Source organism: Anastrepha obliqua, chromosome 5, assembly GCF_027943255.1.
Source record: "Anastrepha obliqua isolate idAnaObli1 chromosome 5, idAnaObli1_1.0, whole genome shotgun sequence".
Taxonomy (NCBI): domain Eukaryota; kingdom Metazoa; phylum Arthropoda; class Insecta; order Diptera; family Tephritidae; genus Anastrepha; species Anastrepha obliqua.
In genome coordinates, this window is record NC_072896.1 from 96,933,213 (window position 1) to 96,957,545 (window position 24,333).

The window sequence follows — 24,333 nt, forward strand, 5'->3', positions numbered from 1 at the left end:
AGCTGCATTAGACAACAACCACTATCAGTTTCAGAAATTTAAAATCTGTTAAGTTGTGCAATGGCAAACCTTTGAGAGTTAAGAATTAAATGTTAAATCTTTTCGAGCTAATGTAACGATTTATGCATTCGCGCTTCCGATAATAATTATAAATAAAAATATTGCTTACAGAAAGGCACTTAAATAAATATGTGGATATATTTTAAAAATAAAAAAGTAAACTGAAATTAGAAATTATTTGCTTTGCGCTTCTAAAATTTATTGTAGTTTAATTCGCCACGGTCGAATGGGTTAGTACGTGACTTCCAGGCTCGATACTTCGGGAATGAATCATCAAATGATAGAAAAAGTATTTTCTAATAGTGGTTGACCCTTGGCAGGCAATGGCAAACCTTTGAATGTATATTTGTCTCTAAGAAGCTACCTGCCGTTTGTAGGCAGAAACCGTAGGTTCCTTCATTTATGGAAAAATCATGAAAATGCACACCACAAATTGGGTTGGGAGCTCGGTCAAACACCCAAAACAGAGTGCAAGCACTAATTAAATATAAATATAATATATATATAATTGTCGCGTACACCCTTTTTGGGTGTTTGGCCGAGCTCCTCTTCCTATTTGTGGTGTGCGTCTTGATGTTGTTCCACAAATGGAGGGACCTACAGTTTCAAGCCAACTCCGAACGGCAAATATTTTTATGAGGAGCTTTGTCATGGCAGAAATACACTCGGAGGTTTGGCATTGCCTGCCGATATATATATATATATATAATATAATACCGAAGCGAAGTCGCAGACGTCAGCTGGTTTCCTAAATAGAACGAATACATTTTTCTAAGTCTGAAAAATTATTTTTTAATAAATATTACTGCTTAACAAATGTTATTTAATAATAAATCTCTAGTTAATAGCCAGCGAGTACTTCACCATAACCACAAAATTTTGAAATTTACCTTCCATCTCTAAATTATACTCTTAGTAATTTACCCTTTAGTAAGCCATTTTAATAACCCCCAAGTCCTGTCGCATATTCTGCCAACACTCTGCGCATAAACGAGATTTTTTCCATTCTATGAAGCCTTTGTTGGCATTCAAGGTGCCGTTCGGCATTTAGGTAAGCCCAAATGAAGAAATTTTCGCAGCTCAATATGAATTAACGCGGAAATGTTCTAATATGTTGCGCATACGCCCCGTCGCATGCGGTGGAGCATTTACCCACATTAGCCAAGTGCGCACGCATACATGCACCGCGGCATACATTAGCCAACTTTTCGACACCACTATTATTAAATAAATGCAAATGTGCCACTACTATAGCTGGGGCCATTAACATTTTACCACAGCTTTTTGTTGCCACTTGCTTGTTGCCACATGCTGCTGTTACCTAAATGCTTTAGCTAGAAATTTGATATTTCTTGCCATCCAAATCGGGCTAATATTGGCGTAGCAGCGGGCATGCCTGTTGGTGGCATGTTCATAAGTAATAACTATGCTTTTCTGTCGCAGTTACATCTATCAATTTATGTTTATATGTATATGTAAGTGCTAACATATTTACATTTGCGGCAACATAGACGCCAGACATAACCAAAACACGAAAACTGCCACTAACAATAATATGAACGACAGCTTTGAGAGAACGTATAGCTTAAATCTAAGCTAAGCGTGTCTACACTGTAACCCAGTCAGCGGAAATTGCGTGGACTATAAAGAGGCGCACTCGCTTTCACTGCTTATTTGAAACATATGAAATGAAGCGCAAGTGGCCAAATTTTAAGTCTTAACTATTAGGAACAAAGTCAAAACCACTTATGCCCAACCCCGCGTATTCTACCATTTTTGATTGGCTGATTGTTTGGATTTTCTGATTTCATATGTTAAAAAAGGAAGAAAATATTCTTTCTGATTTAAAGCTTTTTTTGGTGGATTTTCTCTGCCGAGGAAATAAAAATTAGTAGAAAAATATCAAGAAAGGACATTTCATACCACAAAAAACATTTCTCAAACTTACAAAAATTTACTTATTTTACTTATGAGATGAAATATAACAATAAAGTTCAGTCGAATGCTTTTGCTGCTGGCGCTGTGTTTTTAAGTTTTAGGAATAAAAAAAAAATATATAAAAAATAAACAATAAAGTTGATATTTTAAACAGATAAGGAACTGCCAAAGCGCACAGTTCACTTCAGGAAAAAAGTAAAATATTTATTTAATTTGGTTCTATTCTTTAACTTTATTCAATTCAAAGTAAATGATTATAAATTGTATGCTTTAAGAGAAGCCGATCACAGATAAAGTGTGGCAGTCATATTTCTACCAGACGAACTTCAGCTTTAAGCAAATATTTCCCATTTTTATGAAATAAAATCCAACCAAATATATAATAAATGCATATACATATGTACATATTAGGCCGGGTCGATTTGTGGGGAGGAAAAAAAATCGCCCATTGCTCTGTGAAAATCATATTCTAGGGATCAAAATAAGAAACTTTGCCGAAGGAACCATACCTCTAAAACGAATTCTGATGTCCCCCAATTTGGGTCGAACTTTTGGGTAGGGGCAAATTTTAAAAAATCTCACTTTGACCCATTTAGAGTGCTCTAATCGAGTCCAAATGTATGACCGACCTCCACTAACTTTGGACGGCCGATCCACCCATGCAAGTGGCACACCCCCTGGTACTCCCCTGGGGGGTTCCCCATACAATCATTTCAAAATATCACAATTTTTGGCCTTTACATGAGAAAAGAAACTAAAAAGTTCGACCCAAATTGGGGTACATCAGAATTCGTTTCAGAGGTATGGTTCCTTCGGCAAAGTTTCTTATTTTGATCCCTAGAATACGATTTTCACAGAGCAATAAGCGATTTTTAAATCGACCCGCCCTAGTACATATATATATATTTAAAATCTATCGCTTACTGGGAAATTCCAGTAAATAGGTTGCTGAACAAAATCATTGTTAACTGTGGCAAGCACAAATACATTCAAACTCTGTGTAAGAAGACTACTAACCATTGCTTACTGGTAACCACTTGTATAGTATACTCGCACTCATACACTTACACAAGAATTTATGGAACAAATTCGCATATTGCAATACAACCGCAGGGCCTGGCCAAAGTGCAAACGCAAAAAAGAGCAAAGTTGTTGCAAAGTGTCAAGCCGCTGGCAAGAAATCGCGCTAACACCAAGTGACAGTTATGACTTTAACACCACACAACACTGGCGCGCATATATTTGATAGAAACTAGGGGTGGCAGTCCCGAAAACATGGGAAAACGGGAAATAGCGAACATATTGATATTTGAATTGTTTTTTTTCGAATATTTAGAAATAAATATTTTAATTGCTTAAAAATAAAAAAATTACACGAAACTAAAATAAGTAAATTATTTTTGAAATATCGAAAAAATGCACGTGTGAAACCAGATATAAGATAAGATTTTTATAAGACTTTTCATTAAGTTGGTTTGAGAGAAATTGCAAACTGCTCTCTTTTCTCGCCTTTTTCTTTTCGAGTGCCATTCATAAACACGCTCACATGTAACTTTATTGGGAGAGTTGTATTTTTTTAAACAGGTAATACATGGGCGTACAACAAATACAAGAATGATAGAAAGAAGATTGCGCCCATCAGACAGTACGTGACGTCACGATTGCTGAGTTGTGCAGTATTGCCAACCATTTGCTCTTCGCAATAAATTTAGTGCTTTTTATACCGAAAATGCGAAGTTTCGTGTTTGTTTCTTTTTTTTAATTTAAAGCTACCGAAACTTTAGGTTAAAAAACAAACTATATTTTTAAACAAAAAAAGGTTAAAAAAGGTCACTCTGAGAAGATTTTAGTGCTAATGAAAATTTTTTTATTCTTATAAAATTTGATAATTTCAAAGTGCAAATTTAATTTTTGGCTCCATTTAAGGTTATGCAAAATTATTAAATGCCCCTCTCTCAACTCTTCTTAAGATTGAAATCCTTTTTACACATTTTGAAAAGCCTTTGAATTTATTGAATGCGAATTAAAACCATAGAGGTGTAATCGTTTCTTCCGGTCATCAATCCTTAGTGAGACATAGGACATTGTATTCATTGTAAAAATAAGTACCAAAATACCAGAAAATACTAAAGAAGCCATACCAACATTTTTACAAAAAGAGTACCTTATCTAGTTACATAACTTCAAATATAGCAAAAAAGTCGTTCCCTTAACAAAAAAAACTCATAAATTAAATTGTACATAAGCATAACACATTTATTTAACAAAAACGCACCCTTCAAAGACAATTTGTCACGCATACAAAGTTCTTTAAGTGATTCAATAAAAATTTGTTGGGTTATTTTCTTTGAGTGGGCATTTTAGTGCGTTTTTATATCAAAAGCTAGGCAACACTGCAGTAGCGAGAGAGAGATTTGACTGCCGAAAGCAGAAGAACACCAACAACACCTGCAATCGCGGGCAATGTCACCAGATGTTAAAAAAAAGTAAAGCTCAATAAAACTGAGTGAATTATTTAAATAATTATTAAAAAATGTATATTTTACAAAATTATAAACATGACATTTTAATTAGAACAGCGAGAAAAATGTCATGAAGAAAGAACTAAAACTCCGAGACAAAAAATAATAAAAATAACAAAAAAAAATGCTAAATCAAGTTACGAAAATGGTAATCTGGCCATACTGGAGCTAAAATCACGTTACTAGTTGTCAAATTCGCTGAGTGCAAAGTAACGGGACCACGATAGGCGCCACCTCATTATTCTTTCCATCATGCAACAAATAGACATAGATTACAAAGAAATACTTAATTGTAAATGCTTCGCTGAGCAGCAAAAGAAATATTGAGCGATAGGTTAAAAGAAAACTTCGCCATCTGACCGATGTTTCTAAATTTAAATTTAACTATTTAAATACGACTATAGAAATATATTAATTTATGAAATGAATGAATAAAAGAGAAGATTTTTGATTTTATTAAGTTAATGAAAGTTAAATGCTCCGTTTCTCTTTTGACGTACCTGTCGACGCAATACTGCTGAACAATCGACGAAACCGCAGAAGAAACAGCATTCTGACGAATCATCAAACGATATGCGTAATAATTCATCGAGCTAACTTTCTTTGTAGTTTATTCATCTGAAATTAAAACATTATATTCAGCATTTTGTACCTATGTAAATATAATATTTAGCATAATTCATCTTCTTTTCCTGGTAATAAGCAGTGTAATTGGTCTTTCATTGTATATTAAAATCAAAGAATGTAAAATGTATGTCATGTTGAACTATGTATTGATACTCACCATTCAATAGATTTATCATTTTGATATTAAAATAATATCCATTTTATCCTTGCAAAACATCAGAGGGTACTGCAACGTGTCATATGAACGATGTGTTTCAGATATTTGTTGCAGTTGCCCAGTATCACGACGTGTAAGCACAATATCGCGTTTTTCCAAGTTTTCACCAACAATCAGGATGGCAACTTCATCTATTATTGGAGCGTTAAATGTGCGTTCGTGTGTTCCAGATGGTCGTTTATCTACTCTGATCACGACTTTGTATTCATCATTTGGCATGCGTTCCAAAGCACTCTTGAACAGCCTGACCAACGCATGATGTTCATGAAGTAGTTGCTGCAGATCTTTAAGAGTTGCTCTTTTTATTGCTGCATTGATCCCTCGACGTCGATCAAGTTGTTCTTCAATGTTGCCCATGAAGTATATTTGAAAAAATGCATGCTGTGCATCTTCGAGAGGCTGCAATGATCCAATTCGATGGTGAATCTGTACTTGTATCTATAAAAAGCAAAGTCAGTATTTTTTATTTATAAAGACTTTTTTTTATAATCAGCAAATATAACACGTATGAATACTTATATTAAGTTCAAAACCAAATCAATAAATACCTTGAATCTCGGATTAAATCCTCGTTCTTCGATAATGTCTGCCCCAAATGAGGTCATTTGGAAACAACCATTGTATTTTTGAGTGTTTGCAAGAAAATGACGTGATTCTGGTGTTTCGCCAAAAAAAGCAATGAACGCAATGGCTCAGGTGGCGGAGTCAATAATGGCAATTTCACTGTTCCACTAAGGCAGCACAATCCAGGCGTTTCTCCGGAAAACTTCAATGCACCACAATACTCGCAAACAACGTTCATTGGTCCAATGCAAACACTAGGATGCAATCAGTAATCAGTGTTGCAATCATATAGATACGCTGCTCGATTCAAATCAGCACTTGATAATTCTCTTCTTGTGCGTCGAAAATGATCTAATTGTTGATCTCTGTTATTCACTCGACGATTTCGCATTGCCAACCGAGCCGCTGCACGGGCTGCCTTGCTTTGCTCTTGTGATTGAGAAGCACGAAGTCGAGCCATACTAACGCGGCGCTCTTCACGGGCAATTCCTTGTGCTTCTTCAGTCGTTTCATTCGCAATGTTTCGTATCCTTCTTGCATTACGGCTTTGTCGGGAAAGATTCGATCGTCTTGGTCGCGGCATTGATAATGAAGATTCAAAGAGAATACAAATTACTGTGATTATAAATATCTGATAAAATTTATATTATCAAATTTTCTACTTAACCATAGACAAAATTACGTTTAGCTGTCATTTGCGTTTTGTTGTTCCATATCAGATGCGTTTTTGTTATACCACATTTTATAGTGACTTCACGGAAACGCGTTCGAATGGGATAAAAAGTATCCTATGTCCGTCTCCTGGTTCTAAGCTACCTCTCCACCAATTTTCAGCCAAATCGGTTCAGCCGTTCTCGAGTTATAAATAGTGTAACTAACATGACTTTCTTTTATATATGTATATAGATTAAAAAATATTTATAGTATGTATAATTAAAGCAAAGATTTTTCTAATGGTGCAACGGGGTATGAGAAAATACTTCTACTTATCAAAAATAAAAATTTGTTGAATTTTTATAGAATTAAAAAACACGCATGTCCTCTTCCTAGGAGGATCCCAAGGTTTCCGAGATTATAGTAAAAATAGCCTTAAAAGTTGGGATCGGGGCATATGGATTCCTACAAACTCAATTAAAATTTTTTTTTCCGAAATTTTTTCACTGAAGTTATAATTTTTTTTTTCAAATAGTGACATGATGATTACTATTTTTTTAAATAACATTTTAACTGAAACTATTACTTTTTTACAAATATTTGTTATATAGCGTTTGCTTTTTAAACCACCTATTTTTTTGAGAATGGTAACACAAAGAACATATCAAATGTGTTCATAATTTACTTAAAGGTTTGACATTTACGAAATGGGACGCTATACGATTGAACAAAATTGGGAAATACTGAAAACCTATTTCCAAAGTGGTGAGTCTTCTTCTTCTTTTCTAATTTTCACATCGGTGGCTACGTCAATAAGCAAAATTGTCGGATTTGGGGCTCAGAAAATCCACACGTTACTGTAGAGAAGCAAATGCATCCACAACGAGTCACTGTTTGGTGCGGTTTTTGGTCTGGCGGCATCATCGGGCCATTTTTTTTTCGAAGATGAGCGTGGAGCCGCGGTTACAGTAAATGGCGAGCGTTACCGTGACAAGCTCAAGGAGTTTTTGCTTCCAAAAATTGAAGAGGATGACATGGACGACACTCGAACTTTTGGCTACCGTTTTTGAAAACCGAATAATCAGCCGAAATTCCGATATCAATTGGCCGCCTCGGAGCTGTGATTTAAGCCCGTTGGACTATTTTTTGTGGGAAGCCGTTAAGGACAAACGCTATGCGAACCATCCAGAGACCATTGATGCTTTAAAACACGAAATCGAAGTTGTCATTCATGAAATTGGAGCCCAAATAATCGAAAATTTGCGTAAAAATTGGGTTGATCGAATGACCTACTGTAAAGCCAGTCGTGGCAGTCGTTTGAACGATATTATTTTTTATTCATAAATGACAATGTTAAATCTTCAAAATAAAAGAAAAGTTTCAAAAAATATTATTAGTTTTTTATAGGCGATTCAAAAAGCAAATTTTACATGGCCCACCCTGTAGAATATTTTTTGAGAATTTGTTTTTGTAAATATCATATTGTCAGTGAAGGTAAATATTATTAATAAAATAATTATATTTTTCTGCATAGTGAAATCATTTCATTTTCTTCAAATACCTATTTCGAGAGCTCGTATTATTTTTTATAATATCAAGTTTTTTACTGAAGTTTTGAGTTCATAATCACATAAACAGATTGGGTTTTACACAGACGACTATTTTTTAAAATATTTTATAGAAATTTTTATTTTTTTAACAGGTTTTCTTCTGAATTTTTTTATATATTTTTTTAGTACTTTAATTTTTATTTAATGCATATTTTGAGTCAGTTTTCGAGCTCTTAGTTGAGCGAAGACATCAGCACGCACGTGGTTTATTGGCAATCTGGCTTGCAATTAAAGATGAGTTTCGGAACGAACGCTAGAATTGTGGGATTGTAATAAATATATCTTGAAATTTCAGGATCAAAATTCACTGCTAACACTGGCATTTCACATATGAACTTTTAAAACTGAAATTGGATAAATTTGCATATCGGGACGAGTCCCGATATTTTGGGACTATATTTAAATGTACAACCCTGTTCTCCATTTCCATTCCGATACAATTTTTCAAAATCAAAATTAGTCGATGTCCTTAATTTCGATTTCGAAAATAGTTTCCCAGATTTACATACAGAAACATCTGGAAGGGAAACACTGGAAATTCTGTTTTTATGTTTCATTCGCGGTCACACGGGCAAAATTGTTTTCGGCAACATTCGTTGCTTTTGACGTTTACTTCTTTAGCATCGTCCGGGTAGGATATTTTCTACAATCCGCGAACATTTAAAGTGGAGAACGTTTGTCAACAGTTTTCTAGAATCAGACTTGGGGTATTGGGTTGCGATGCGCTGAGTATGGATTTCATGCTCTTCCTCTTCCGGATCTCTTAAGATTCATCAATGAATTCAAAATATTTGTGGAAGAGTGACCTCAAACTTATTTATCCGCCTTACTATCCACTTTTTATCTCTTCTATCTCTCTATTTTTTCTACTGAAATCTATCCGGGTGTAGTACAATGGTCTCCTGACTGCGTGCTTCGACTTGTCCAATCCCCCACAAATCTAATCTAATGCTTCTCACAGAATTCACTTGGAATCCTTGAGTAAAGTGGCTTGAGTGGTGGCATGACATGCCCTTCGTTGCTTACTACACCTAAAACCATAACAAGGCCTGGAAACTTTGTGTGCATGACAACACGGTCCTCTATGGGATTGAAACAGAACTATTTGGCATTTTGGTCATTTCTGCTATTGGTCTTTTGATCTTTGCCAAAACTGTTTTGACATAAAAAAACACATAACATCTCAGGCGCTTCAGAGTTTTTTATTTTGTCTAGGAGATGTTTGAAGCAAGGGCCCTCATTGATTTTGAAGTGTCCTCGGCAATGAACGCTTGCTCTCGAAAATTATACAGATCGGACAGTGTTAGAATGTTATTCCTACGTTTTTTCGTTTTGCAACGGATTCTGTATCATCGCCAGATGCTTCCAGTTCACGGCGAATCTCATGAACGAATGAAGGAGCGCATTTAGGAAATTGGAGATTTCTGAATTGGTGTGCCGATTACTGCATGCCTCTTAAATTCTTGTATTAAGTTATGGTCCTCCGTGTCTTATCTGAAAAAGACCAAACAAAAAAATAAAGGTTTCGTGCCGTATGTACCCTGTTTTTGTTGGACTATTCAAATCGAGTCATTGAGCCGAATGGCAATCTGTTCAAAATATCCCGAAATCCCGTAACTATTGATACTGCTAATATTGGCATCTCTAATACATGCACATATGAATTTATACAAATATAAGCAGCTACTAAATACTAACAGACTAGAACAGTTTTACAAGTAAAGTGTAATGAAACTTCGGTGTTGAAAAAACTAATGGTTGTGGCACTTATTGTTTGCCACCAGCAACACCACCACCACCGCTGTCAGTTAATGGCAAGTACATACTTTAGCTTTACCACTTAAGCACATTATTAAAATGTCAAATATTTACAGTTTATTGCAGCTGCACTGTTTAGATTATGTTGTGGCTCCTTGAGGCAGTTGCAGTGAAAAAGTGCAGTAAAGCAAGTAGGTGAAGTTGTGCTATGTAGGTTAAGGCAGAGAAAGGCATGGAGGCAAGAAAAAGCAGTGCCACACTTTGTCTTGGCACATGCGGATAGGGAAAATATACACTAAAATACATTTTTTAAGCAAAAAGGAAATGTGTCGTTCTAGCGCATAAACATTTTAGATATGTAGGTAGCCACCTTATTCCAACTCATGCATTATTTATATCTTAACCCAGCAAATTTACCATTTTCGTTACTCTACATATCTCTACTTTCTTTGCAGATCCATAAACATTTATCACGCGGAGCGTTTGAAGAAATGCCGAGTCGGTTCCTGCTAACCCATTTTCGTGCTTACGCTGAACAAAACCAAGCCAGCTGGCATGGCTAGGCGCACATCGTTAGTTAAAAACGAAATTTCCGCGCGCAAAATTCAATACTTCGTATGCTCTTCTCACATTTGCCCACAGCTTGAAGAACTCAGCCAGCACGGCGTATATTCACTGGTCGCATGTTGCTCCTCGAACTCTCGTCCGTACGCAGTCGCCTCAATGTGGCATAGCTTGAAAGCAAAGTTCTCACACCACTGCAACCGGAAATGCCATGGCCCGTCACAAACGAACCATATTGCAATGCAATCGTGTGGACAACTACAACACCGCCAACGATCGACCAGCATATGCGTCTACAGCAGTCGAACTGCATAGATGCGTACAATCAAATTGCAACGATTGCATCGATAGTAGTGCGTGTCAGATAACGTTGGCTACGAAGGTGCGTCGAAAATCTCGGCATTCGCCGCCTAGGCGCCAGTTTTCAATCAGCTTTCATCTGCCTCTACCCGCATTTCAAGCGCCGCTACAGAGCCTACTCACGATCCCGCTTGCGCAATTACTTTGGCTGCTTTGCTGTCTTAGTCTAGCCCATCCCACGGTAGCCGATTGTCCTAGCATGTGCGAGTGTAAGTGGAAGAGCGGCAAAGAGTCAGTTTTGTGCCTTAATGCGAATCTCACACATATCCCGGTGCCCTTGGATGCTGGCACACAAGTGCTCGACTTAACCGGCAACGATATTGCCAGCATACCACACGACACATTTGCTGCGGTGAATTTGCTCAATCTGCAGAAAGTTTACTTGGCCAAATGTAGATTGCGCATTATCGAGCGATTTGCCTTTCGCAAGCTCATCAATTTGGTCGAACTGGATCTGAGCTACAATCTGCTCAGCAGTATTCCCGCACAAGCGTTCGAATTCATATCCGAACTGCGTGAAATCAAGCTCAACGGTAATCCAATTTTGCGGGTGCAAGATGATGCCTTCGGTTTTGTGCCGCAGCTGGTGCGTTTGGAGTTGTCCGACTGCAAATTGGCGACGGTAGAGGTGCGTGCCTTCGCTGGACTCGAGTCCACATTGGAATGGCTCAAGTTGGATGGCAACAAATTGAGTGAGGTGCGCTCAGGCACAATAACATCGCTTACAAATTTACATGGCATCGAGCTGGCACGAAATCAATGGAATTGTTCCTGCGCGCTACGACCGCTGCGAGCGTGGATGCTGCGTGAAAATATACCATATGGCATACCACCTTTGTGCCGTGCGCCAACGCGTCTTGCGGGTAAAACGTGGGATAAAATTGATCTAGACGATTTTGCGTGTGTGCCACAGATAATTGCCACCGACACAACGGCGCACGGCGTGGAAGGTCGCAATATTACCATGAGCTGCTTCGTCGAAGGTGTGCCGGAGCCATCGGTTCGCTGGATGGTGAAGAATCGGGTGATTGCAAATCTTACATCAACGGGTGACCCAACTGCAAGTCCGCGCACTGCGGCAGCCACACAAGGCCGCAAAACCTATGTGGTAAATATGTTACGGAATGCCTCAAATCTGACCATACTCACGGCCGATATGCAGGATGCGGGCATTTATACTTGCGCAGCAGAGAACAAAGCTGGCAAAGTAGAAGCATCGGTGACGTTGGCCGTTTCGCGGCGTCCACCTGAAGCGCCGTTGGGCGCAAAAATTGTACTGCTTTGCATTTTCATTGCGCTGCTTTTTGTGGTGGTCTCATCATTTGCCGCAATTTGCTTCTGCTCGCTGCGACGTAAGCGCAAAATGCGACTGTGGAACTCAGTGCCGCCGGCGCGCACAGAGAGTTATGAAAAAATTGAGATGACATCTCGTGTCTGCGGTAGCAATGCAAATGGGCCGAATGGTGGAAGTGGTGGCAGCGCAATGGGTAATCGGAAACCTGACTTGGGTGGCGGTTCAACAGGAGGTGGCGCGGATGGTGCTGGCGGCTTCTGCAATATTAATGGCGTTGGTGGTGGTAGTTTGTTTCCTAACGACGAAAACGATTACCTGCATACGGCCACTACCCCGCTCAATTGTGGCTCAGATGATGGTGGTGATACTGGTGTGGCGATTGTGAACCCGAGTGGTGGCAGTGCCAAACGAAATGGTGATTACCGTAATATACCAACACACTGCGACGATGACGAGGACTGCTTGGATGCCAATTATCAGGCCACGAAAACGAATTATGCGGGCGGCAAACACGCAAATCAAGCATCAGCAGAGGCGCTTTGGAGAGCCGTAAATGGTAGTGGTGGTGGGACAGCGGCGGTAGCGTCGGGGATGCGGGCAAGCCCACAAGACACCAGACGTAAAGCGAGTGCGGGGAGCGCTGGTGCGGAAGGTGATGGTAGCTTGGGGCCACAGCAGTCGGACTTGCATATACCAAGACTCATCGAAATTGGCGGGTAAGTTCGTTTCGAAGTACGATGTGGAGTCTTCCGCTTTTTTGATTTCAACGAAATGCTTAAATGGCGAAGGTTAAATTTAATATCTAAAAATAAAAAAATTTCAATTGATATTACTAAGGTAGCAGAGCTTTTGGTAGTTTTGTATTAAGCCTTTGCTGATGTGTCTAATCGACCCGACGATGTTTTTGTCTTTGTAGTTCTTTCATTTTGATTATTGGTAGGTCTTCTAGAAAACATATTAAAACAATGTTATTTTTTTTAAATAATTGGTCTTGTTAGTACAAATTTTCTAGCGGGACCTACCATCTGAATGGTAGGTAATGCAACTTCTGTTTGTGGTACACAAAGGGTTAAGAGTATGTGAAAAAATGATTAAAAAAATGTTACTTGTGAATAAAGAAATACGAAACCCAGTTTAAAAGAAGATCGGAATGCTTCAGAGAAACCCAACCGAAACCTCACTGTTTAAGTCGAGTCTCCCACAAGGCAATATGACTTCCACAAGTAATTTGAGCACTAAAATCAATAGTGAGCCATTTAAAACACTTCTATTTTTTTTTTTTTTTTGATTGAAAGTTGCCCTAAAATCATAAAAGTGTCAAACTTAAAGAACTTAAATGCGAAAATTTTCTAAAACATCTATTTTCTATATTACCTGTCCGATGCTTACTGTATCAAAAATTGGAGAACAATTTCTTTTTTTTTTTTTTTTGAAACGACATTTTTCAGGTCTATCTGATTCATATACATATATATGTATATTAGGGCGGGTCGATTTAAAAACCGCTCATTTCTCTATGAAAATCGTATTCTAGGGATCAGAATAAGGAATTTTGCCGAAGGAACCATACCTCTCTAACGAAAAATCCCACTTTGACCCATTTAGAGTGATCCAATCGAGTCCAAATGTATGACCGACCCCCACTAACTTTGGACGGCCGATCCATCCATGCCAGTGGCGCACCCCCTGGAACTCCCCTGGGGGGTTCCCCATACAATCATTTCAAAATATCACCACTTTTGGCCTTTACATGAGAAAAGAAACTAAATAGTTCGACCCAAATTAAGGGATATCAGAATTCGTTTTAGAGATATGGCTCCTTCGGCAAAGTTTCTTATTTTGATCCCTAGAATATGATTTTCACAGAGCAATAGGCGACTTTTGCCTCCCACAAATCGACCCGGCCTAATATATATATATATATATAATTGGCGCATACACCCATTTTGGGTGTTTGGCCGAGCACCTCCTCCTATTTGTGGTGTGCGTCTTAATGTTGTTCCACAAGTGGAGGGACCTACAGTTTCAAGCCGACTCCGAACAGCAGATATTTTTTATGAGGAGCTTTTTCATGGCAGAAATACACTCGGAGGTTTGCCATTGCCTGCCGAGGGGCGATCGCTATTAGAAAAATATTTTTCTTAATTTTTTTATCTTTCACCGAGATTCGAACCGACGTTCACGCTCTGCCGCCTGTCTAATTCATGTTCTGATCAAATCTCAGCTGATTATATGAGATATAACTCATGTACTAAAAAGTCCTGGGGCTAATACATAAATGGCCGTACTTTTATTGAGCTCACGACTTTCTCAGTTAATGCTAACCTTGAAAGGACAGACAATCAAACCTATGGCAAATTCTCTCGCATCCACCGCATTCGCCACATTTCAAAGTTTCGAGTTTTTAATCTCGAAAGGGTGATTAATTGTGCGTCATTTTGTATTTTTTGTATGCTTACTTGGCATTAGGGACGCCTACCTTGAATGATTTCGAAAGTTCGGCCAAATGTGAATGCAAAGTTCTTGCATTGTTTTCTTCGATTATAATGGCGCATAGTGGAATGTGTTAATAAATTTTTTGGCAAAAAATAGAAATTATGGGTATAATTATAATGATAATGAAATTTTGTGTGCATGTCCGCTGCTTATGAAAGAGAGGTCGATGACGGAACCTGCATCATTTTTGCTGAAAGTTTTTTGGCTGCCGCTATTAAGTAGGATTAAATCAAGCACTGAAAGTGCGTTGAGAAGCTTTCTGCCCTTTGTCATTAAAGTCTCCTGCTCTAAATGCCGTACTCCTTTGCTTAGCGTCATTTACCAGATCGTCAACAATACTGATAAAAGTACAAACATATCGCATGTATTTGCACACACGAAGCCAATTTTGAAGACGGGGTTCCCTTGGTGGTTTGGGTTGCTTTCGCAGCTTCATTGCACAAAGCACATTTGCTTGTTGCTTCGCAGGCCCACGTCGCCTCGTATTTATTTTCATACTGCTCACTTAGTATTGCAACATCAATGCCCAGCTCCGTAAATAGTTTGGGTAAGCAGGCTTTGTGCTGCTTCTCAGAGGTTAAGATTTAGTTGCAAAAACTTCATACTTTGTGCTGGATTGCTGCCACGTGTTTAGATTTTGCCCTCTGGAATACCGGAAACCTTTGGGTCGCTTTTGCCTTGCTTATGACATAATGCGCAACTCGGCGCGTTTGTACAACATTTGGCCTAATAGCCTTGCCCGTCCCATCTAAAGCAGCTGGTTGTGTGATCTTCTTCGCTTTAACAATTTCTTGCCACACGACCAAAATCCTGGCATTTGTAGCACCTTATTACAATCACTTTCCCTCTTAACCAGCAGTTAACCCAGCCAATTCGAATTTTGGACAAGCTTATCAACTTTTGTGCGGACGCTGGCGGCAGACTAATTGTGCATGTCTGCGTGCCTCCATATGCTGTGCGCATTGAGCGAATTGCAGATAGTGTGACTTTTCTGTCAGAGAAACTATTTGCTAACCCCTCTAAGACTTCCTCTTTGGAAGTAGCCTCATCGATGTCTTTAATTTGGATGGAAGTTTCTTGAGTTAAGGAGCAGACCAAAGCGCTTTCACCGAGAACAGCTTCCACTACTGCCTTAAGTTTGTCGATGGCCGCATCGACTTGCTATTTTAACTCAAATAAGAGTTCGTCTTTCGGATGCCCTTTACGCATTGACTAAGCTACTTCAGCTCATGTTGCGATTTTATCTTTTTCAAGATTTCCGCGTACGAGAGTTTGCCGACTTTACTCAATAATGATGCGTCTGACTTTATTGGTTTACCCTTCGCGACTTTGTTCCACCCTTCGCGTGATTGAATGACTTCCTCACCTACAAGCACATTCATGCGTTTAGTCTCTGCGCTTCGTTTACTTATAACAGTCTCCTCCACACTTTTTGATTGGTTGATATATTGTTGTTGCTGATTGAATTTCGCGTCTATTGGTAGTTTAGACAATTCCAAATGGACGCTCTTTAACTTTTGCTGCTCTCGACTACTATCAGAAGCTATACGGATTCTCTTTGGGTGCCTGCTTGGTAGCCTTCTCAGTTACTTCTGTTTGTGTACTTTTATTGATGCGCTCAGTGGGTGGCTTTTTCTTACTTACATGACTAGTACTCTCTGATGTCTCTGCACCTCCATCATATTGATAAGCTCTCTCAGTCGCTCCCCTTCACATATAGCGGATCCTCGCCGGGTTCTTTCTTCGCCGCTTGCACACCCACACATTTTTTTTGCTGGTGTGTATCGTTATTCACTCTGTGCCTGTAGTTGTAGGCTGTTGTTGCTGCTTGTCGGCACGCTTTTGCTCCGGAGTGAGTAATTGTTTTCTCACTGGTCAGTGAACGATTCTCGCACGTCTCTGAAACGGGCTGAGCACATCGCTCGATTCAGCGCATCTACTCGAAGATTTATCAGACATATTGCTGAATAACTCTGAGTAACCATGATGTCATACACTTGCGTTTGTTCCGTTACTTATCGGCTTCATTATTTTATTTTTCTCTTCTCTCACCTGCTGATCTCTAGCTAAGGACACAGTTTTAGGTGAATAGTTCCATTGAGGATAACGTGAAAACAAAACACACTGCTCTCACTCTCAGCAACACTTTGCACTTTTGTTTGTGTAGTGCTCTTATTTTGAACCACCAATTATTAAAGTTGAAAGCCTTAGCTATAGTTTTATAAATAGTTAGCTTATCGTGATCAGGTAAACCTATCAAGCCAATCATTTGTCGCTGCTGTAGCGTTTGAGGACGTACCTATGCACTTTTAGCAGTGCAGGGGCTGTTCTCCACACCTATGATCATTTTTTTATAAGCACTTAAAAACACACGTCTTCACTCGCTTTGTATACATTCCCATTGTACACATTCCCCTGATGTGCATATGAGTTTGTGCATAGCTTGTTGATCTGCGTGTGAATTCCTGCACTTACTTGTGTGTGTGTGTGCAACCATAATGGTGGCCTATATTAGTGTATACACTTGACACCTGCTACTTGCCACTTGAAATGCTCAAGTAATAAACGCACGGAAATAACACGTGCTAATTATGTGCAAAATGTGCTCGGTTCGCAGGAGTTGCCAGTCGTTCACAATGAAGCACTTTGGCTATTTGTCGCATGCGTTCGGAGTGCTTCCAACTTTATTTTTATCTACTAAGAACAAAGCACACACCTTTGCTTTTCATGCATACAAATGTAGGTACATTTATATACATTAGGGTGATCACTATATCCAAAATATAGAATCATTATCGTTTGTACAAGGGAATTTATTGACTATTTACTTGAATATTGGGACTGACTTCTAGACTACAGAATAATGAAAATCTATACAGAATTAAAATGCAAACTTGCGTCAAACTAAACTAAAAAAATAGAGTTCAATAGCAGAGAAGATGATTTCTTTGAAACTGGGAGATCTAGGAAGTAAGAATTGGCCATCTCTTTAAAATCATTAAGTGCCCGTTCAATAGGATTATTACGTGCATAATTTGTACTGAACTCATTTAAATAGAAACGAAGAGTTTTCGAAGAATTCTGCGAGGTGTAAGAAAATTAATACATTGAACCAGAAATGGGCAGTCAATGCCATCCTTAATGACACTGAAAACAAACGAAAGGGGCAGAATCGATCTTCTGCTTCCCAAAGACTTCAAGTTAATCAATAGCAGCAAACCTGGCGTGTAAGATGGGATAGGATCAGAAAAGTTTACTAATCTTAGCACATATTTTAAGGAAATCTTTTGCTCACGTTCCATCCTGTCGATTAAAAATGTATGCTATAGCCTCTAAATAAACGACAGCACATAACAAATTTGTCTATATCAGTTGTGTTGTTAGATTAGGTTAGGCTATGGTGGTAGTCGCTCTGTACGTCCAATTCACTCATACCGTACAGGTTCATTGAGGCACCACTGTGCGACACGGGAACCTGATTTATTTTTCTTCGCTTTTATGAAGCGCAAAATTGCTCCCATCGCCAAGCCAGACAGTTCAGTAATATAACTAAAAAAATGTTTACCTAAAAAACTTGCTCTGATTTTAGCTAAGGCTGGACAATTGCAAAAGAAGTGCTGAGCTGTCTTCCTCTTCCTCATCTCTACAACTTCTACAATATTCATGAGTGAAAACTCCTAGTCTCAAGTAATGCCTGCCAAATAGCGAATAAGACGTTATACAAGCCACAACCTTCGAGATATCCCATATTGAAAGGCTAAGCAGTTCCTTTGCTTTCTTCTTATTTGTTTGCGGCCATAGTAACCTAGCTGTGTCTTCGTCTCTGCATGCCCTATTGGCCTCTTGAATAATGTTATTCTTATATATTAATTTTCTCATGCCCACAGGTATCTCAATTGTATTTCTATCAGTGAGCAGTTGAAGAGCCAGTACCTTTCTTGGCTAGCTCATCGGCTTTACAATTTTCCTCCCTTACGGAACCCAAATAAGGCTGACCTTGACAAATAAGGCTGACGCTCATATCATTTAGGGCTGCCCGAGCTTGCTGTGCAATCCTTGATCTTAGTAGAACCGTATTAATTAATTTAATGGGCGTCTGGGTGCCCGAGAATACTATATATTTATGGTATAGTTGTTTTTTCTGCGGCATGCGCTTTTAGATATGCACCCACTTCTTTTATAACGAGAACTTCTGCTTGATAAACGCTGCAATAGTTTGTCAGTCGAACGGATAGTCCAAGTCTTAATTCCTTCGAAAAACCTCTATATCCAACCTTATCGTCGAGCTTGGGACCATTTGTATAGAAACTTAATTCCCCCCTTCTACATGACCTTGGTGTCTCTCCGCCACTCTCTTCCTGGCGGTATGCCCGTTCAAAGACTCTGTCGAAGGCCTCACTACAGAAGTATAGAGCCAATGTGGAACTTAAGGTGTTAACCCCCATTTGATACCGACTGCTTTTTTGCAAGTTTGTAATGCAACGTTGACCTTTTTTTATTTTTTCCTCAATATTGGGTTTCCATGTAAGTTTCCTTGGTTGTGTTCTTTATAGCTGAAAATATTTTTAAGTCGTCAACATTCAACAGAAAATTGGCAAATGAGAAGCAGTTGCTAATGCCTTTATACGTAACACAAAGAGTAGCGCGGCTGAAACACTTCCTTGAGGCACTGCAGAGCAGGCAATGAATGTGTGGAGGATATATCATAGATTGTGACCACACAAAATAGGAAAATGAAGGAAAATAGAGCAAAAACCCGGGCGAAAATAATTATATAACAAAATGTTGTGATCTCTCAAATGCTTTCGAAAAATCCATGTAAATGCAGTTGACCGCATTGGAGCCCAACTGAGAAGGCTCTATTGCAATATGCACTAAAACCGGCGAGATAAGTCACTGTGGACGGTTCAATGACGAATTATAGAATTTATTATATTTTAAATATTTTCGAAAAATACCAAATTTAGGTGAGTTGGACTGATTTGAAACTATGTCCAAAAATGGATTTTTTTATAAATAAAATTAATTTTTGAAAATACTATTTTGGGAAAAAAGAAATCCATTATTTTCTCGGTAGATAGCCGGAGAGATCTATATCTCGTAAAGTATTGATCAAACAATATAAAGTTTATGCTCGCTGTGAAGATGACACTTCACACTAAAAAAAATTTTGTTTTTTTTAATTGTTCGATTCAGTTACAGGGTCTTAACAATGAAGTCAACAAAAAGAAAACTCGGTATATTTCATAGTTTTTCTTTGATTAAAACGAAAATGCAAGGCAGACCGCAGAAATTTTGAATGTTGCTTATGATGCAAGTGCAATTTTGGTTTCGTCTATACCGTTCAGGCCTTTTTGATGTCAAAAGAAATGTCGATAATGGCGAAGTTGTCAAGGAAATCACAGAAATAATTGCAGTTGACCAAGATTTTAGTAGTCGTAGCATCGCCCAGGAGCTCAATATCGACCATAAAACAGTTTTCAACCAATTGAGCAAAATAAAAAAAATGGATTTCTCTTTCCCCAAGCAAATATTTTTTGAAAATAATTACCTTAGACGTCAGAAGAGTTTAAGCTTAAAAAGCCTGCATGAAAGTATTTAAAAATTGGAACAAATAAATTAACAGAATAAAAGTAATGATATTTTTAATGCTAGATTTCAGTGTTTGAGTTATGAAGATAGTTTTAGCTTTAGAAAGCTAAGCCCCTTAAAAGTTACGTTGCAGGAAAATCTCGTAAATTGTACGCCTACTTCATTTTGTAGGCAATGACAGGCCTCCGAGTGTATTTCTGCCATGAAAAAGCTCCCCATAAAAAATATCTGCCATTCGGAGTCGACTTAAAACTGTAGGTCCCTCCATTTGTGGAACAACATCGAGACGCTCACCACAAATAGGAGGACGAGCTCGGCCAAACACCCAAAAAGGGTGTACGCGCCAATTATATGTATATACATATATATACTTCATTTTGTAACTGATTACAAGAAATTAGAATCTCTTTTAAGTCCAAGTACGCAATTTTATTCACCTTTTTTTTTGTTTTTGAAATATTGGATTTGAAAAAAGTTCAGAAAACTTCGAAATTTTTTTTTTTATATTGTTTTGCAAATCTAGTAAAATTTACGATACTTCGATCACTTTACTTCAGAATTATTTAAGGGGTAACACCACTGTAGAAATTACAAAAAAATGATTTTTTTTTATAAGCTTAAAAAATTCTTTGAACCATTTAAAATACAGAACAAAAAGTTTTATACGTTACCGAAGTTTATTTCATAAATATTTTAAGCTTTTAACCAAGCGTTAGTGACTGCTACCTAACGATTTCTCCAAATTTCCAAACAATTTTAAATATTTTTAATCAGGTTTTTCACTACGTCTGTATAATAACCTTCTTAAGAGAAGAGCGTAGGGGATTTTCGATAGATTAATTTAAACGATTGTTATAATTATTTAAGTGCCGTTTTTTAGTCCAAAATAGAGTTTTTTTCTTCAAATGCTTGCTAATTCCACAAAAATAAATATTTTTTAAATCCCCTACGTGTTTCTCTAGCTATTCTTATCTAGATTAAGAAAAAACAAATTTCCTTGTTCCAGATTAAAATTTGCACCCTCTGTGCTGCGTGCCGCGGAGCTCCTTCAAGAGAAACCACATTACAAAAATGTCTCCAATACCGCCATTTTGTAAAATTTTTCGATCAAACTTTGTAGTTTTGTATTTTAGTATATAAGTAATAACTTCCCAAATCAGAGTGATTGTTTCCCCTTTCTTTCTATACAAAAAAATTCTTTAAAAATCGTGTTTATTTTACGCATGTAGAGTGGTGTTACCCCTTCAATAACTTTGCAATTTTATCCACTATTTTTTTTTGTGTTTTGTTTTTGAAATATTGGATTCGAAAAAAGCTCTCAAAATTTCAAAATTTTTTGTATAGTATTGCAAGTCTAGTAAAATTTAATTTCACTATGTTCCATTATTTAAATAACTCTGCCAACAAATGTATTTTCACACTCTCCCCGTTTCCTGGAAAGCTAACCTATTCGCATCTCAATTTTTTTCGCAAATATCGACTCACCTCCGTTCAGTTCTTTCCGTTGCTCAAATTTCAAGACCACAACTTTTTCTGATGAGCCACCCTAATAAGCATACATATATTTTATTTTGAATAGCTACTTCGATAGTTGAAAGCTCTCACTAGCTTTTGTTGCGTTTCAAGTCTCCATAGCCAGAGAGACATATTTACATGTACATCGGTGCATGTTTATGTGTGTCGGTTTGCTGGTAGCTAAATTTAGAAACATCACGTGTCTTAGATCCTCCTGCTTTTCTTGCCTTGCTATTGTTAACTGTTGCCTCAGTTGCATTTAGTAGGTATCACACTTGACTGCAGGCATTTTGCCAAATTGGTTAGCTGCTCATTCACCTCTTGCTGCACACCTTCCCCTCTGCACTTTAAGCTTAACAATAGCCCCATATCCGTGTTCCTGTCGGCTGCTGCCAAACCAGTAGACTTTTTGTCTTTTTCTCTTCGCTTCGTTTATTAACGTTTGTGCCTGCGTGCCTCTCGCTCTCTCTCCCTCTCCCTACTAAACTCCGCATGTTTATCTCCTCATCTACATCTTTTTGCTAGTGTTTTGTTTTCGCTAATTTTGTTGCTACTCTTTCGTGCTCTTTTGTTAATTTACTTCACTATTGGCTACTTGTAGTTTAAGATGTGTGTATGTATTTATGCATGTATGTGTATATAGGTGTATATACTCGTATTTTAACTTTTGTTGTACGGTGAGCAATTTCATAGAATAATTCTACTTTTGTTTTTGTACTTTCTCATTTGGGTTGCTGTTCCGCACTATTGTTGCCTTACGGTTTCGAGTGCTGGTTTCAACAACTACCAACTCCAACAAAGAAAAATCTCTCTTGCGGCGGCTTCCTACTTCAAGACAATGGTCGACTAACTTTTGAGCGCGTGTATTTCATGGCATTCATTAATTTGAAGATGCAATTTAAGAAAGTTTCATGTTAAGAAACTTTGATACACGTACATACATAGACACATACATACATGCATGCGTATTTTGTGGTCGATGTGGACTTTGTGGTCGAAGTGGGCATAGAATACATTCTGCATTTAACTAAAAGTTGGTTGTCTAAAATTTTCGAAATTTATATGAAAATACCTTCTTTAGAGCTTAAGATCATCCTGCTAGTTAAAGTTTTATGGGAACTACTAATATTACAGAGTATTTTTGAAACTAATATGTATATGAGACCACGTGAGTGCGACTGAAAGCGGACAGTAAGTTTTTTTTTGTTGTGGCAACATCCGCCACAAACAACAAAACAAAAATATCAGCCGCCTTTAAAGGATGGCTTACCATACGGAAGCGCACAGGTTAGAATCTCCGTGCGTGAAACACCAATGCAAACAGTTTTTTCTACTAGCGGTCGCCCCTCAGTAGGCAATGGGAAACATACGAGTGTAAAAGCTATTCATAAAAAACCATCTGCCGTTCGGAGGCGGCGTAAGACTGTAGGTCCCTCCATTTGTAGAAAAAGACGCATAGCATGAAAAAGAGGAGAAGCTCGGCCAAATACCCAAAAAGGGTGTAAGGGCCAAATGAGAAAATATCCTTCATTCGGGAAAATTTCATTAAAAACTCAAAAATTTTAGTAATTTTTTTAGAGTTTTTTTATATATCCAGCCACATATGACGTCTTGTACTTTTCCCCTATAAGTGCATTTGTGCTAAAAATTTTTGGTTTTTGATTTTTAATATGGAAAAATTAAAATAATTTTTTTTTTGTTCCTTTGGATTTCAAAGTCATCTTTTAAGAATATTATTTCCCAAAGTATTAAAAAAAGTATTAAGTGTTTGAGATCCTATGTTCCATTCGGAATAAAAACAATTGATGGGGATGATGTTGGTAAAAACATCGGAACACTACTTCCTTAGTTTTTAAAGGAGTCATACCCGCAAGACTTTTAAAGTAATCAAAAAGGGTGTGAGTATATGTCCGATAGTCTGAAGAGGTTATAAACCGAAAAATCAACCATAAAGGTTAACAAAATATTATATTCCCACTTTGTTTTTGGGGAAAAAATTGGAAGGAAAAAACATATTACTCGTTGATATAAATCTTTAAAATCCTTTTTCGATCCTTTTGTTTCCAATTTCTCTATAGCGAAAACAGATCACAGATGATAGTGGCAACGAAAATCTAATTTGCTGCTACAAACAGAGCGGCAAGTAGATAAAGGTAGTCATCACTTACGCCTCTGTGATATGGTGACGACGGAGCATGGTTAAGTCCACACTACGGGAACTATACAGGCTGCAAAGAGGTGTATGTTGATGAATACAACCTCCGTGATGCCGTCACGTAATGGAGCAATCCAGAAAGCATTCAGGGAGGTTTGACGGATATTTTCTTTACCAATGGGTCCAAGAATGGAATAGGGTCTGGAGCCGGATGGTACTTAAACGATAGTAATAAGTATCATTACGCTATGAGAGGAAAGGCAACTATTTTCCAAACGGAAATTTTTGCCATCCTCAAAGTTACTGAATGGATAATCGAGAGGATATGGAGCGGGAAACAGATTGGAGTTTTCAGTGACAGTTAGGCCGCACTGAGCGCCCTGGAGAACGCTAAGCAAACCTCAAAC

At 38.0% G+C, this 24,333-nt stretch overlaps 1 protein-coding gene across 1 annotated transcript in view; it reads left to right on the forward strand.

The window, feature by feature from the left end:
- LOC129248467 (uncharacterized) overlaps positions 1-24,333 on the forward strand; it is a 148,533-nt gene that overhangs the window by 120,065 nt on the left and 4,135 nt on the right. The window contains exon 3 of the mRNA XM_054888021.1: positions 10,406-12,884. Coding sequence (XP_054743996.1) covers positions 10,726-12,884 — 2,159 coding nt within the window. The 5' untranslated portion in view covers positions 10,406-10,725. The remainder of the gene's footprint in view (positions 1-10,405; positions 12,885-24,333) is intronic.